This window comes from Rhinoderma darwinii, chromosome 11 (genome assembly GCF_050947455.1).
Source record: "Rhinoderma darwinii isolate aRhiDar2 chromosome 11, aRhiDar2.hap1, whole genome shotgun sequence".
Classification (NCBI taxonomy): Eukaryota; Metazoa; Chordata; class Amphibia; order Anura; family Rhinodermatidae; genus Rhinoderma; species Rhinoderma darwinii.
The window spans coordinates 98,003,903-98,021,617 of record NC_134697.1 but is presented as its reverse complement, the minus strand read 5'-3'; the positions used below and the strand labels follow the sequence as shown (position 1 = coordinate 98,021,617).

The 17,715-nt window shown below is 51.8% G+C and overlaps 1 protein-coding gene across 1 annotated transcript in view; it reads left to right on the top strand.

Moving 5' to 3' along the window:
- Positions 1 to 17,097, top strand: part of LOC142663093 (uncharacterized) — an 81,950-nt gene extending 64,853 nt beyond the window's left edge. Inside the window, exons 9-14 of the mRNA XM_075841396.1 lie at positions 9,701 to 9,796; positions 10,534 to 10,698; positions 13,862 to 13,979; positions 15,031 to 15,128; positions 15,281 to 15,392; positions 16,018 to 17,097. Of these exons, the coding sequence (XP_075697511.1) occupies positions 9,701 to 9,796; positions 10,534 to 10,698; positions 13,862 to 13,979; positions 15,031 to 15,128; positions 15,281 to 15,392; positions 16,018 to 16,907 (1,479 nt within the window). The 3' untranslated portion in view covers positions 16,908 to 17,097. The remainder of the gene's footprint in view (positions 1 to 9,700; positions 9,797 to 10,533; positions 10,699 to 13,861; positions 13,980 to 15,030; positions 15,129 to 15,280; positions 15,393 to 16,017) is intronic.
- The last annotated feature ends 618 nt before the right edge of the window (positions 17,098 to 17,715 follow it).

Sequence of the window (17,715 nt, the reverse complement as noted above, 5' to 3'; positions counted from 1 at the left end):
CTCCTCCGCCACAGCACTTATATACGGGGCTGCTGCTGCTGCGGCGGCGGCGGCGGGGTTATATAATGGGAGGTTTATAATGTAGTGATATACACAGGACGTGACTGAGGGTAGTGATTGTGTAACATGTTAAAACAATTCCACTGCTCCCCTATATACAGTACTCCGCTGCTCCCCTATATACAGGACTCCTCCGCTGTCCCCCTGTATACAGTACTCCTCCGCTGCTCCCCTATATACAGGTCTCCACTGTCCCCCCTATATACAGGACTCCTCCGCTGTCCCCCTATATACAGGACTCCTCCGCTGTCCCCCCTATATACAGGACGACTCCGCTGCTCCCCTATATACAGGACTCCTCGGCTGTCCCCCTATATACAGGACTCCTCCACTGTCCCCTCTGTATACAGGACTCCTCCACTGCCCCCCCTGTATACAGGACTCCTCCGCTGTCCCCCTGTATACAGGACTCCTCCGCTGCTCCCCTATATACAGGACTCCTCCGCTGCTCCCCTATATACAGGACTCCTCCGCTGTCCCCCTATGTACAGGACTTCTCCGCTGTCCCCCTATATACAGGACTCCTCCGCTGTCCCCCCTATATACGGGACTCCTCTGCTGCTCCCCTATATACAGGACTCCTCTGCTGCTCCCCTATATACAGGACTCCTCCGCTGTCCCCCTGTGTACAGGACTCCTCCGCTGTCCCCCTATGTACAGGACTCCTCCGCTGTCCCCCTATATACATTACTTCTCCGCTGTCCCCCTATATACAGGACTCCTCCGCTGCTCCCCTATGTACAGGACTCCTCCGCTGTCCCCCTATATACAGGACTCCGCTGTCCTCCCTATATACAGGACTCCTCCGCTGTCCCCCTATATACAGGACTCCTCCGCTATCCCCCTGTATACAGGACTCCTCCGCTGTCCCCCTGTATACAGGACTCCTCCGCTGTCCCCCTATATACAGGACTCCTCCGCTGTCCCCCCTATATACAGGACTCCTCCGCTGTCCCCCCTATATACAGGACTCCTCCGCTGTCCCCCCTATATACAGGACTCCTCCGCTGTCCCCCCTATATACAGGACTCCTCCGCTGTCCCCCCTATATACAGGACTCCTCCGCTGCTCCCCTATATACAGGACTCCTCCGCTGCTCCCCTATATACAGGACTCCTCCGCTGCTCCCCTATATACAGGACTCCTCCGCTGCTCCCCTATATACAGGACTCCTCCGCTGTCCCCCTGTGTACAGGACTCCTCCGCTGTCCCCCTATATACAGGACTCCTCCGCTGTCCCCCTATATACAGGACTCTGCTGTCCCCCTATATTCAGGGCTCCGCTGTCCCCTCTATGTACAGGACTCCTCCGCTGCCCCCTCTATATACAGGACTCCTCCACTGTCCCCCTATATACAGGACTCCTCCGCTGTCCCCCCTATATACAGGACTCCTCCGCTGCTCCCCTATATGCTGGACTCCGCTGTCCCCCTATATGCTGGACTCCTCCGCTGCTCCCCTATATACAGGACTCCTCCGCTGCTCCCCTATATACAGGACTCCTCCGCTGTCCCCCTATATACAGGACTCCTCCGCTGTCCCCCTATATACAGGACTCCTCCGCTGTCCCCCTATATACAGGACTCCTCCGCTATCCCCCTATATACAGGACTCCTCCGCTGTCCCCTCTTTATACAGGACTCCTCCACTGTCCCCTCTGTATACAGGACTCCTCCACTGTCCCCTCTGTATACAGGACTCCTCCACTGCCCCCCCTGTATACAGGACTCCTCCGCTGTCCCCCCTGTAGACAGGACTCCTCCGCTGTCCGTCCACCCTATATGCAGGACTCCTCCGCTGTCCCCCCCCCCTATATGCCGGACTCCTCCGCTGTCCCCCCCTGTATACAGGACTCCTCCGCTGTCCCCCCTATATGCAGGACTCCTCCGCTGTCCCCCCTATATGCCGGACTCCTCCGCTGTCCCCCCTATATGCCGGACTCCTCCGCTGTCCCCCCTATATGCCGGACTCCTCCGCTGTCCCCCCTATATGCCGGACTCCTCCGCTGTCCCCCCCTGTATACAGGACTCCTCCGCTGTCTCCCCGATATGCCGGACTCCTCCGCTGTCCCCCCCTATATACCGGACTCCTCCGCTGTCCCCCCCTATATACCGGACTCCTCCGCTGTCCCTCTATATGCAGGACATCTATACTGTCCCCCCGATATACCGGACTCCTCCGCTGTCCCTCTATATACCGGACTCCTCCGCTGTCCCTCTATATGCAGGACATCTATACTGTCCCCCCGATATACCGGACTCCTCCGCTGTCCGTCCACCCTATATGCAGGACTCCTCCGCTGTCCCCCCCTATATGCCGGACTCCTCCGCTGTCCCCCCCTATATGCCGGACTCCTCCGCTGTCCCCCCCTGTATGCAGGACTCCTCCGCTGTCCCCCCTATATGCAGGACTCCTCCGCTGTCCCCCCTATATGCCGGACTCCTCCGCTGTCCCCCCTGTATACAGGACTCCTCCGCTGTCTCCCCGATATGCCGGACTCCTCCTCTGTCCCCCCCTATATACCGGACTCCTCCGCTGTCCCCCCCTATATACCGGACTCCTCCGCTGTCCCTCTATATGCAGGACATCTATACTGTCCCCCCGATATACCGGACTCCTCCGCTGTCCCTCTATATACCGGACTCCTCCGCTGTCCCTCTATATGCAGGACATCTATACTGTCCCCCCGATATACCTGACTCCTCCGCTGTCCGTCCACCCTATATGCAGGACTCCTCCGCTGTCCCCCCCCTATATGCCGGACTCCTCCGCTGTCCCCCCCCCTGTATACAGGACACCTCCGCTGTCCCCCCTATATGCAGGACTCCTCCGCTGTCCCCCCTATATGCCGGACTCCTCCGCTGTCCCCCCTATATGCCGGACTCCTCCGCTGTCCCCCCCTGTATACAGGACTCCTCCGCTGTCTCCCCGATATGCCGGACTCCTCCGCTGTCCCCCCCTATATACCGGACTCCTCCGCTGTCCCCCCTATATACCGGACTCCTCCGCTGTCCCTCTATATGCAGGACATCTATACTGTCCCCCCGATATACCGGACTCCTCCGCTGTCCCTCTATATACCGGACTCCTCCGCTGTCCCTCTATATGCAGGACATCTATACTGTCCCCCCGATATACCGGACTCCTCTGCTGTCCGTCCACCCTATATGCTGGACTCCTCCGCTGTCCCCCCCTATATGCCGGACTCCTCCGCTGTCCCCCCCTATATGCCGGACTCCTCCGCTGTCCCCCCCTGTATACAGGACTCCTCCGCTGTCCCCCCTATATGCAGGACTCCTCCGCTGTCCCCCCTATATGCCGGACTCCTCCGCTGTCCCCCCCTGTATACAGGACTCCTCCGCTGTCTCCCCGATATGCCGGACTCCTCCTCTGTCCCCCCCTATATACCGGACTCCTCCGCTGTCCCCCCCCCTATATACCGGACTCCTCCGCTGTCCCTCTATATGCAGGACATCTATACTGTCCCCCCGATATACCGGACTCCTCCGCTGTCCCTCTATATACCGGACTCCTCCGCTGTCCCTCTATATGCAGGACATCTATACTGTCCCCCCGATATACCTGACTCCTCCGCTCTCCGTCCACCCTATATGCAGGACTCCTCCGCTGTCCCCCCCCTATATACCGGACTCCTCCGCTGTCCCCCCCCCTGTATACAGGACACCTCCGCTGTCCCCCCTATATGCAGGACTCCTCCGCTGTCCCCCCCTATATGCCGGACTCCTCCGCTGTCCCCCCCTGTATACAGGACTCCTGCGCTGTCTCCCCGATATGCCGGACTCCTCCGCTGTCCCCCCTATATACCGGACTCCTCCGCTGTCCCCCCCTATATACCGGACTCCTCCGCTGTCCGTCTATATGCAGGACATCTATACTGTCCCCCCGATATACCGGACTCCTCCCCTGTCCCGCTATATACCGGACTCCTCCGCTGTCCCTCTATATGCAGGACATCTATACTGTCCCCCCGATATACCGGACTCCTCCGCTGTCCCCCTGTATACAGGACTCCTCCACTGTCCCCTCCCCCTGTATACAGGACTCCTCCGCCGTCCCCCCTATATACCGGACTCCTCCACTATCCCCCTATATGCAGGACTCCTCCGCTGTCCCCCTATATGCAGGACTCCTCCGCTGTCCCCCTATATGCAGGACTCCTCCGCTGTCCCCCTATATGCAGGACTCCTCCGCTGTCCCCCTATATGCAGGACTCCTCCGCTGTCCCCCTATATGCAGGACTCCTCCGCTGTACCCCTATATGCAGGACTCCTCCGCTGTCCCCCTGTATACAGGACTCCTCCACTGTCCCCTCCCCCTGTATACAGGACTTCTCCGCCGTCCCCCCTATATACCGGACTCCTCCGCTATCCCCCTATATACAGGACTCCTCCGCTGTCCCCCCTATATACAGGACTCCTCCGCTGTCCCCCCTATATACAGGACTCCTCCGCTGCTCCCCTATATACAGGACTCCTCCGCTGCTCCCCTATATACAGGACTCCTCCGCTGCTCCCCTATATACAGGACTCCTCCGCTGCTCCCCTATATACAGGACTCCTCTGCTGCTCCCCTATATACAGGACTCCTCCGCTGCTCCCCTATATACAGGACTCCTCCGCTGCTCCCCTATATACAGGACTCCTCCGCTGTCCCCCTGTGTACAGGACTCCTCCGCTGTCCCCCTATATACAGGACTCCTCCGCTGTCCCCCTATATACAGGACTCTGCTGTCCCCCTATATTCAGGGCTCCGCTGTCCCCTCTATGTACAGGACTCCTCCGCTGCCCCCTCTATATACAGGACTCCTCCACTGTCCCCCTATATACAGGACTCCTCCGCTGTCCCCCCTATATACAGGACTCCTCCGCTGCTCCCCTATATGCAGGACTCCGCTGTCCCCCTATATGCTGGACTCCTCCGCTGCTCCCCTATATACAGGACTCCTCCGCTGCTCCCCTATATACAGGACTCCTCCGCTGCTCCCCTATATACAGGACTCCTCCGCTGCTCCCCTATATACAGGACTCCTCTGCTGCTCCCCTATATACAGGACTCCTCCGCTGCTCCCCTATATACAGGACTCCTCCGCTGCTCCCCTATATACAGGACTCCTCCGCTGTCCCCCTGTGTACAGGACTCCTCCGCTGTCCCCCTATATACAGGACTCCTCCGCTGTCCCCCTATATACAGGACTCTGCTGTCCCCCTATATTCAGGGCTCCGCTGTCCCCTCTATGTACAGGACTCCTCCGCTGCCCCCTCTATATACAGGACTCCTCCACTGTCCCCCTATATACAGGACTCCTCCGCTGTCCCCCCTATATACAGGACTCCTCCGCTGCTCCCCTATATGCAGGACTCCGCTGTCCCCCTATATGCTGGACTCCTCCGCTGCTCCCCTATATACAGGACTCCTCCGCTGCTCCCCTATATACAGGACTCCTCCGCTGCTCCCCTATATACAGGACTCCTCCGCTGTCCCCCTATATACAGGACTCCTCCGCTATCCCCCTATATACAGGACTCCTCCGCTGTCCCCTCTTTATACAGGACTCCTCCACTGTCCCCTCTGTATACAGGACTCCTCCACTGTCCCCTCTGTATACAGGACTCCTCCACTGCCCCCCCTGTATACAGGACTCCTCCGCTGTCCCCCCTGTAGACAGGACTCCTCCGCTGTCCGTCCACCCTATATGCAGGACTCCTCCGCTGTCCGTCCACCCTATATGCAGGACTCCTCCGCTGTCCCCCCCCCTATATGCCGGACTCCTCCGCTGTCCCCCCTGTATACAGGACTCCTCCGCTGTCCCCCCTATATGCAGGACTCCTCCGCTGTCCCCCCTATATGCCGGACTCCTCCGCTGTCCCCCCTATATGCCGGACTCCTCCGCTGTCCCCCCTATATGCCGGACTCCTCCGCTGTCCCCCCTATATGCCGGACTCCTCCGCTGTCCCCCCCTGTATACAGGACTCCTCCGCTGTCTCCCCGATATGCCGGACTCCTCCGCTGTCCCCCCCTATATACCGGACTCCTCCGCTGTTCCCCCCTATATACCGGACTCCTCCGCTGTCCCTCTATATGCAGGACATCTATACTGTCCCCCCGATATACCGGACTCCTCCGCTGTCCCTCTATATACCGGACTCCTCCGCTGTCCCTCTATATGCAGGACATCTATACTGTCCCCCCGATATACCGGACTCCTCCGCTGTCCGTCCACCCTATATGCAGGACTCCTCCGCTGTCCCCCCCCTATATGCCGGACTCCTCCGCTGTCCCCCCCTATATGCCGGACTCCTCCGCTGTCCCCCCCTGTATGCAGGACTCCTCCGCTGTCCCCCCTATATGCAGGACTCCTCCGCTGTCCCCCCTATATGCCGGACTCCTCCGCTGTCCCCCCTGTATACAGGACTCCTCCGCTGTCTCCCCGATATGCCGGACTCCTCCTCTGTCCCCCCCTATATACCGGACTCCTCCGCTGTCCCCCCCTATATACCGGACTCCTCCGCTGTCCCTCTATATGCAGGACATCTATACTGTCCCCCCGATATACCGGACTCCTCCGCTGTCCCTCTATATACCGGACTCCTCCGCTGTCCCTCTATATGCAGGACATCTATACTGTCCCCCTATATGCCGGACTCCTCCGCTGTCCCCCCCCCTGTATACAGGACACCTCCGCTGTCCCCCCTATATGCAGGACTCCTCCGCTGTCCCCCCTATATGCCGGACTCCTCCGCTGTCCCCCCTATATGCCGGACTCCTCCGCTGTCCCCCCCTGTATACAGGACTCCTCCGCTGTCTCCCCGATATGCCGGACTCCTCCGCTGTCCCCCCCTATATACCGGACTCCTCCGCTGTCCCCCCTATATACCGGACTCCTCCGCTGTCCCTCTATATGCAGGACATCTATACTGTCCCCCCGATATACCGGACTCCTCCGCTGTCCCTCTATATACCGGACTCCTCCGCTGTCCCTCTATATGCAGGACATCTATACTGTCCCCCCGATATACCGGACTCCTCCGCTGTCCGTCCACCCTATATGCCGGACTCCTCCGCTGTCCCCCCCCTATATGCCGGACTCCTCCGCTGTCCCCCCCTATATGCCGGACTCCTCCGCTGTCCCCCCCTGTATACAGGACTCCTCCGCTGTCCCCCCTATATGCAGGACTCCTCCGCTGTCCCCCCTATATGCCGGACTCCTCCGCTGTCCCCCCCTGTATACAGGACTCCTCCGCTGTCTCCCCGATATGCCGGACTCCTCCTCTGTCCCCCCCTATATACCGGACTCCTCCGCTGTCCCCCCCCTATATACCGGACTCCTCCGCTGTCCCTCTATATGCAGGACATCTATACTGTCCCCCCGATATACCGGACTCCTCCGCTGTCCCTCTATATACCGGACTCCTCCGCTGTCCCTCTATATGCAGGACATCTATACTGTCCCCCCGATATACCTGACTCCTCCGCTCTCCGTCCACCCTATATGCAGGACTCCTCCGCTGTCCCCCCCTATATACCGGACTCCTCCGCTGTCCCCCCCTATATACCGGACTCCTCCGCTGTCCCCCCCCTGTATACAGGACACCTCCGCTGTCCCCCCTATATGCAGGACTCCTCCGCTGTCCCCCCCTATATGCCGGACTCCTCCGCTGTCCCCCCCTGTATACAGGACTCCTGCGCTGTCTCCCCGATATGCCGGACTCCTCCGCTGTCCCCCCTATATACCGGACTCCTCCGCTGTCCCCCCCTATATACCGGACTCCTCCGCTGTCCGTCTATATGCAGGACATCTATACTGTCCCCCCGATATACCGGACTCCTCCCCTGTCCCGCTATATACCGGACTCCTCCGCTGTCCCTCTATATGCAGGACATCTATACTGTCCCCCCGATATACCGGACTCCTCCGCTGTCCCCCTGTATACAGGACTCCTCCACTGTCCCCTCCCCCTGTATACAGGACTCCTCCGCCGTCCCCCCTATATACCGGACTCCTCCACTATCCCCCTATATGCAGGACTCCTCCACTATCCCCCTATATGCAGGACTCCTCCGCTGTCCCCCTATATGCAGGACTCCTCCGCTGTCCCCCTATATGCAGGACTCCTCCGCTGTACCCCTATATGCAGGACTCCTCCGCTGTCCCCCTGTATACAGGACTCCTCCACTGTCCCCTCCCCCTGTATACAGGACTTCTCCGCCGTCCCCCCTATATACCGGACTCCTCCACTATCCCCCTATATGCAGGACTCCTCCACTATCCCCCTATATGCAGGACTCCTCCGCTGTCCCCCTATATGCAGGACTCCTCCGCTGTCCCCCCCTGTATACAGGACTCCTCCGCTGTCCCCCTATATACAGGACTCCTCCGCTGTCCCCTATATGCAGGACTCCTCCGCTGTCCCCTATATGCAGGACTCCTCCGCTGTCCCCCTATATGCAGGACTCCTCCACTATCCCCCTATATGCAGGACTCCTCCACTGTCCCCCCTGTATACAGGACTCCTCCGCTGTGCCCCTGTATACAGGACTCCTCCGCTGTCCCCCTATATACAGGACTCCTCCGCTGTCCCCCCTATATACCGGACTCCTCCACTATCCCCCTATATGCAGGACTCCTCCGCTGTCCCCCTATATGCAGGACTCCTCCGCTGTCCCCCTATATGCAGGACTCCTCCGCTGTCCCCCTATATGCAGGACTCCTCCACTATCCCCCTATATGCAGGACTCCTCCACTGTCCCCCTATATGCAGGACTCCTCCACTATCCCCCTATATGCAGGATTCCTCCGCTGTCCCCCTATATGCAGGACTCCTCCACTATCCCCCTATATGCAGGACTCCTCCAATGTCCTCCCTGTATACAGGACTCCTCCGCTGTCCCCCTATATGCAGGACTCCTCCGCTGTCCCCCTATATACAGGACTCCTCCACTGTCCCCCCTGTATACAGGACTCCTCCACTGTCCCCCCTGTATACAGGACTCCTCCGCTGTCCCCCTATATACAGGACTCCTCCGCTGTCCCCCTATATGCAGGACTCCTCCGCTGTCCCCCTATATGCAGGACTCCTCCACTGTCCCCCTATATGCAGGACTCCTCCACTATCCCCCTATATGCAGGATTCCTCCGCTGTCCCCCTATATGCAGGACTCCTCCACTATCCCCCTATATGCAGGACTCCTCCAATGTCCCCCCTATATACCGGACTCCTCCACTATCCCCCTATATGCAGGACTCCTCCGCTGTCCCCCTATATACAGGACTCCTCCACTGTCCCCCCTGTATACAGGACTCCTCCGCTGTCCCCCTATATACAGGACTCCTCCGCTGTCCCCCTATATGCAGGACTCCTCCGCTGTCCCCCTATATACAGGACTCCTCCACTATCCCTCTATATGCAGGACATCTATACTGTCCCTTATCCACAATACTCTCCCCTGCATAGCGTGTGTCGTGGATTATACCATTCATATACCGATGTGAAGACGTGTAAATATTACCTTGTATAGTAAACGGATCAGTGGGTATAGCAGGATCCAGCCCGGGATACATAATTATATGTGATCTTTGATGTTACTTTAGGATCCACCCAGTTGACGTCTCCTCCATAAGACGATGGTCCTGACTGACCCACCGAAGATGGACAAGGACAGAAAAGAGAGGATATTAAAGCTGACGCTGGAGATCATCTCCCTGCTGACCGGAGAGGTGAGGGATTCTGGGAATTATGTCACATGCGCTCGCTTATTTATACACCACAGAGCAGGAGGGGCCTTAATGTGCTGTATCGGGGTGACTTCATGGGCCGAAATAAATAGTACAGACTGCAACATAAAGGAAGAGGGGACATCATGTCAGACAGTCTTATGAGAACGACAACCACTCGCTGTTCATTACCACACCCGTGCTGTGTCTTGTGTGTCTGCAGTTTCTGGACGTGCAGCCTCCATTTTGGTGAAGCCTGTAATCTGATTGGATGAAGCTTTCCAACTAAAAATTCAGACATTGAAAATGTGAGCAGGGAGTGCGTGACCTGAACATCTCCGTCATAAAGCGGACGGGATACGGAATGAAAAATGTGTATATAGAAGCTTTGTGTGAGCGGCTCCTGATGGAAACGTCGTCTAACCTGCGGGCAGTATGTTATAGAGCTGGAGGAGCCGGGTAGATTGATATATAGTTTGTTTGGGTAAAGTATAACTTGTCATTTATTCATCTAAATCTCTACCCGTCCTGGACTTAGGAGTCCAGTGGGCTGTCCATCACTGTGTAGGACCGCCCCCTAGACTCCTTAGCCCAGGATGTGCAGAGATTTAGAGGGATAAATGACAAAGGTCTTTTCCTTTATAAAACGATATATCAATCTTCCCAGACTGCCTGTTGTTAGGGTGTGATATATGGTCAGGGATACTGGGATTGTATATAGTGATATTCTCCATACACAGGACTACACCGTAATGAAGACGACGTCTGGAGAGTGTGTGACCCCCGGCAGCCGTCCCCATGAGTCCGGAGGATGGAGCAAAACCAAGACCCCCATCATCCATGAGAGGAACAACGAGAAGATCCTGGACCTCACACACCAGATCATCGAGCTGCTGACGGGGGAGGTGAGCGCTGCCGGGAATGCTGGGACATTATATAAAAACACTAAAGCCCTGTTCACATGCTGAGGATTGGATTCCACGCAAGACGTTTAGGAAAGTGGCTGTCTGAAACAATGAGGCACGTCCTAGTAATTTGCCATCACTTTATACTCCCTAGTGCTGCACGCCGACCATGGCACAGGTCGCACATTGAAAGATGGCCGTGTCGCGCTGCCTGCCTTGCAAGTGAATGTGGTCGCGACCCACAAGTTACCGCGACCGCACCGTCACAAGAAGTCCAGCGGGTCTCAACTCCTTGCAACTGTGGTGTCAGCAAAAACATTCACTTTTATTATCCGCAATGCAGGCAGCGCGTCACAGCCATCTCTCCAAGTTGCCGTGTTTCCCTTCCACAATCTACGGCACAGTAATGGCTGAGGAGCTGAGCCTTGGGCAGCGGTTGTCGGCTGTAGCGGCTGGGATCAGAGCTAGCGCCGATCCCGGCTATTTAACCCCTTAGATGCCGTGGTCTATTTCAATCTTGGCATCTAAGCTGTCCGAATGAAATCAAATAAAGAATGCAGCCCCAAAAATGAGTGCAACTTTTTTAACCCCTTATTGACCGCCAATACGCCTTTTCATGGCGGTCATTAAGGGGTTTATTCTAGGCCGCCGCCCTTTCACGGTGGCCTAATCAACGTCCTGCACGGGTCTCCTGTACAGGCTGGAGTCGGGGATCCTGCTCCAACGGTAGCGATCGAAGTTTACTTAGATCACGGCAGTTTAATCCCTCAAATGCCGCGGTCATTCGCGACCGCTGCATTTGTGTTGTTTACAGAGGGAATGAGCTCCCCCTGTCACCCATCGGCGGCCCACAAATGCAATTTCGGGCATTCGATGGGGTGCCATGGCAGCCGGGGGCCTAACAAAGGCCCCCAGGCCTGCCCTGGCTATAAGGACGTGTCGGAGGCATGTCCTGATAGATGCCTCTCCGTTCTTTACTGACAGGCAATAATGCCCTGGTATACCAAAGCATTATATCTGCAATCTGAAGATCGCATAGTGAAGTCCCCGAGTGAGACTGAAAAAATAAGTAATAAATGTGAAATAAAAATTAAGGTACACATTAAAAAAAATGGTTTTATGTAGTAAAAGTGTAAAAATAAAATAAAAACGACACATATATGGTATCCCCGCAATCGTAATGACCCAAAGAAAAAAGTTATCATATTATTTAAACCGCAAGTTGAATCCCGTAAAAATAACCTCAAAAAACAACAGCAAAATTGCTATTTTTTCCCCATTCCCCCCCAAAAAAATAATAATAAAGGTTAATCAATAAGTCCCATGTACCGCAAAATGGTAGCAATTAAGTCCCGCAAAAAAACTAGCCCTCATATGGCGACATCGATGGAAAAATAAAAAAGTTACGGCTCGTGGAGATCGGCGATGCCAAATACAATGTTTTTAGTTCAAAAGCGTTTTTATTCTGCTAAAGTAGTAAAACATAAAAAAACAATCCGTGTTTGGTATCATCGTAATCGTCCTCGGTGAATAAAGGTAGCGCGTTATTTACGCCGCACAGTAATCGGCGTAAATGTAAAACGCATAGAACAATAACTAAATTGCTGTTTTTTTTTTATATCCGCCCCCCCCCCCCCCCCCCCAAAAATAAAAAGTTGTTTAAAAAAATTCTACATACCCCAAAACTGGGCCTTTGAGAAATACAACTCATCCTGCAAAAACAGGTCCTCATACAGCCAAGTCCACGTGAAAATAAAAAAGTTAGAGCTCTTCGAATATGACGATGGAAAAACTAAAAAAATTGCTTGGTCATGAGGCCCCAGAATGCAGGGGAAGGGGTTAAACTTGACTATCATATATTAAAATATATATATATTTTTTTTTTACCATGTCAAAGGCGTCTATTGCCTTTGTAGACTCTCGACCGAGCCAAACAAAAACATCACGCGACTGGCAAGGCCGCCTCTTGGACTGGAGAGGACCAGACTCGTTGGCATGGTGGGCACACCTTGTGTTTTATGGCGTAGGGTTCTATAGAGTCATCACCTTTTTTTAAACTAGGTAGGTAAACTAGGGAGAGATGAAAAGAATAGGAGTCTCCAAGCGCTTTAATGGATGTCCATAAATCTGGCTAACCTCAAACTTTTTGTTTTCATGAAAGATACCAAATCTTGCTTTCTTAAACCCAATCAGGATCAGGCATGTTACATGGACGTCACAGGAGGAGCCGATTCCGGCTATTTACCCACTTAGATGCTGAGGCCAATAGCGACCGCTACGTCTGAGCCGTTACACAGAGGGCAAGACCATCGACCACCCCTGCCCCGCGACCGCCACAGTCAGGCCTTAATAGGAGCCAGCAGCAAACACAATATACTGCAATATATTGTGGAAAGCGATCCAACGATCGTGGGTTCAAGTCCCCTAGGGGAACCAATAAAAAAATTCAGAATCCGTAAAATAAAGGTTTTATTCTATCCCCAAGAAAAAATATTGTAAGTAAAAAAATATATATATATTTTCCCACAAAATCAATGTAAAAAAATAAACATCACTGGTATCACAGCGTCCGTAAAAATCCAAAGTATTCCAATATAACATTATTTAACCTGCTTGAAGAACGCCCTGAAAAGAAATAACGCCAGAATTGCTGTTTTTTGGTCGCCTCATCTGATCAAAAGTCTTACGTATCAATATCAGCAGAAACTACGGCTCGCCCTGCAAAAAATAAGCCCTCACACTGCTCAAACGACGGAAAGATAAAAAAGTTATGTCGACACACGACTTTTTGTCTTTTTAGCCATTTGTTTTTATCCTGTAAAATATAAAAAAAAAAACAATATAAATTTGGTATCGCCGTAATCGTATTGACCTGCAGAATACGTGTTCGCAACGCTGTAAAAGAACGAAACCCAAACGACAATGGTGAAATTGCTGTTTTTGGGCTTTTTTTTTACATTCCACCCCACAAAATAATTTGTGAAAGTATACGGTCCAATAAATGGTGCAGTAAAAAGCGACAACTCGTCCCGCAACAAAAACAAAACAACTCCTGCGGCTATATCCATAGTAAAAAAAAAAAAAGTTATGGCTCATGGAAGGAAGAACGAAAAATGGCCTGGTCAATCAAGGGTTAAAAGGCTTATCCAACATTATTTGTTAGGATGAAGATGTGACCAATGTTAAAGTTGAGGCAATAGAAGAAGAAGAGGAGGAGGGGACGTTTGCCAGCAGCAGTCCGCAATGTAAGGAGGAGGAAATTCCTGAAGATATCGTCCGAGGTAGGTCGTGGTCTCATCTTCTCCATGTTCAATCGAAACAACGCCATTATTCCTAGAAATCAGCAGCTTTAGGCGCCGTGCACTCGACCGTAGGTTTCATCTGTAATTACGGATGACATCGTGGACCCGGTCGTTTCTATTGGCCACGGACTTTCCATATATTTACAGATGTGTGTCTGGGCCGTAGAAATGATCTGCAAGATATAGAACATGTCCTATTCCTGTCTGCAATTGCGGCACAGACTCGCCCCTAGAAGTCTATGGGCGCTTCCTCGATTGCGGGGGGCTATGGATGTGTATTTGCGGACAGTAAAGACCGGTCTTTAAACATAGAGGGCGGCACTTTTGTCTGTGCTCGGTTGTATGACTTTCAATTGACAGCTGTAACAAGTGGGTCAGGGCAGGCGGCAGAGAGATGGTCAAGTATAGGCAGGGTCAATAACAGAATGTCCAAATAGATATCGAAAGAATGACTGCGAGCAAGCTAGAATAAGGCTGCGTTCACATCTGCGTCACGGCTGCTTTCTGTCGGAACGGAGCCCTGACTGACACAAAGAGAAACCAGAGGTTTCCGTTTCCATCACCATTGACTTGGTGACGGATCCGATGCAAATGGTTTCCGCTTGTCCCCGTTGTGTAAGGGTTCAGTCATTTTGATGGAATCAATAGCGCAGTCGACTACGGTACTTATTCCGTCAAAACGGCGGAACCCCTGCACAATGGAAACCATTTGCACCGGATCCGTCACCATTGAAATCAATGGTGATGGAAATAGAAAAGTCTGGTTTGTGACGGCTCCGTTTTGACGGAACGGAGCCCTAGCGCAGATCTGAATGCAGCCTAAGAAACGTATTGCTCAGGCATTGAGCAATAAGGACGGACATTTTTAGACCAGGACAGCCGGCTACACTAGGAGCAATGGAAGGAAAACCAGGAGGTGAGAGTCAGCGGAATTCGAGGACGCTAGCCGCATGGACTGAAGGAGAGGAGCGGCGCCGGCCAGGAAGCAGAGACTAGTTGATTGGTGTTAGTGTTGTTCTGTTTCTTCCAGATGGACCAAGTGATAGCAATCCACTAGAAAGATGTCCCCGTCCTGAGTATTCCCAGTGTTGTCAAGAGGAAAATCCCAGTGTCGCACAGGATCATCAGGTAGACGGAGATCTCATGAAATACTGGCTGCCGATCTCATGTTCTTGGCCAATAGATGATTTGGTTTTAATTTAAAAAAAATTTGTTCTTAAAGGTTGCGCTTCTCTAGCTGACTTCTGAATTGTTTGTTACTTTGTCAATAATGAAATCAGGGTGAAGATCCGGCTGAATTTAAATTTGAGGTTATAGAAAGTGAAGACGAGACGTATACGAGGGATGATCTTCAGTGTAAGGAAGAGGAAATTCCTGTAGTCATCAGCCCAGGTGAGTAATAACCACTAAATATAGATGAGTATCCAAGACTCTGGGAGGGAACATATCAAAAGGTTTACACCAGTTCTCTGGCGTAAAAAAGTCTCAGGTTTTGGCGCACACCAGCGCCGAGGAAGTATTATTTTTTTAAGGAGTATTTTTTTTTTTTTTTTTACAGATTTGTTTGTCATTACTTTTTTTTAATATAAATTTGACTTTTATTTTTAACAGAAATCTACTGGCATATATCTATATACTGATAGTGTGCAGGCAGTTGATACCAAAGTCTGCCCTAACACCAGAGAATATGGTCAGACAGTCCTTGGGTCCTTCAATTGACCCTGGGGTGTCTGGCCATATATGGTATGTCTCTGGATCGCGTCACAGGGGTTCCCTGTGACACGATCTAAAAGTGGGTTCCCCCTTCTTATTTTCCCTTTGAATGCTGCGGTCAGCTTTGATCCCGGCATTCAAGGGAATAATAGCGGAGATCAGAAGTATCTCTGATCTCTGCAATCAAAGCGGGGCTGCGGCTGTGGCTGTGTATTGCATCCATTGCCCCGCTCCTGATTGGGAAAGTTAATATATCCTCACTATGTTTTGTAAAAAAAATAAATACAAAAAATTCATCCCACAGATGATGGGAATATAGACGGACAACTCCCTTTATCTCCAGAGAATAGAGATGAAGATATCACACAAAATAAATGTGAAAAACAACCCATCGTTGCCAATATAATGCCAATCCTTCACCCCAGAGAACCATCATCGGATCCTTTTAATCACAAGGAACATTGTCCTGATCTGCCACAGTTTGTTACTGAAAATTCATGTCACAGCGTAGGTAAAATATTTACATGTAGTGAATGTGGGAAACATTTTAAAAAGAACTTGAGTCTTTCTATGCACAAGAGAATTCACAACGATGAGCGGCCATATTCATGTTCAGAATGCGGGAAATCCTTTACCAAGAAATCGGTTCTTGTGGAACATCAGAGAATTCACACGGGGGAGAAGCCATACTCCTGCTCAGAATGCGGGAAATGTTTTACCCAGAAATCATCCCTTGTCGAACATCAGAGAATTCACACGGGGCAGAAGCCGTTTTCATGTTTGGATTGTGGGAAATGTTTTACTCAGAAATCAGTTCTTGTTAAACATCAAAGAAGTCACACGGGGCAGAAGCCGTTTTCCTGTTTGGAATGCGGGAAAAGTTTTACCCAGAATTCAGATCTTGTTAAACATCAAGTGATTCACACAGGGGAGAAGCCATATACATGTTTGGATTGTGGTAAATGTTTTGCACGCAAAGATTATCTTGAGAGACATCAGAAAACTCACAGATTTAAGAAGCCATTTGGATGCTCGGTATGTGGGGAATGTTTCACACAGATATCAGATCTTGTTGACCACCATAAAATTCATACATGGGAGGAGTCGTTTTCATGTTCAGAATGTGGGGAATGTTTTACGCAGATATCAGATCTTGTTGACCATTATAGGATTCACACAAAGGAGAAGACATAATCATGTGCTCAATAAAAAAATTTAAAAAATCATCTCGAAGGAAAATTCCCACGGAAGAGAAGTCATTTTCGGAATATGGAAATGTTAAATCAATATATATAAATCAGAAAACCCCTATAGGAAGAGGCCATTTTCATGTTCAGAATGTGTGGAGAAATGTTACTATAAAACTAGATGATTTTACACTGGAGAGATGTCCGTAGAAATTCATGTTTTTGCCTAAATTATTGCGTAACAATGTAAATAAGATGCTTTGTTTTCTTAGAATTTACACTGTGAACCTTAAATGTCATATGTGTTTCTAAACCACGTGGCGCAGTCTTCCTGGGCCGGTATACAGGCGCTGTTTGGTAGCTCGCAAGGTCGGGCGTCACCCTGTCTGTGATCGGACTTCTTTGTATTGATTCCTTGTCGGATGTCACACCCCCTTCTTGTAGACAGATCCGTAAGCAAAAGATAGATGTTGCCGTAGAATACGGCGACTGGTGGAAACGTGACTTGCGCATTACATCAAGAAGCCGTGAGGACATAAATCCAGCTGGACCGTCCTTCGATACAGTGCACTGGTACCAAGTTGAACAATGTTACTACATGAATGATAGAACATTACTTACAACAGTCTTATAATATAACTAATATATATATATGGGCTTACATATGGTGGGACATTATTGGAAACATATCTAATCGTTGTTTTTTTTAGATGGTCTTCAAATAAATTGGTGTTTATTCAGTCGTTTTACAACATGAACCTGGACATATGTTTATGTGCCAGAAAACAATTTGTTTCTATTGTACCGTAGAATAA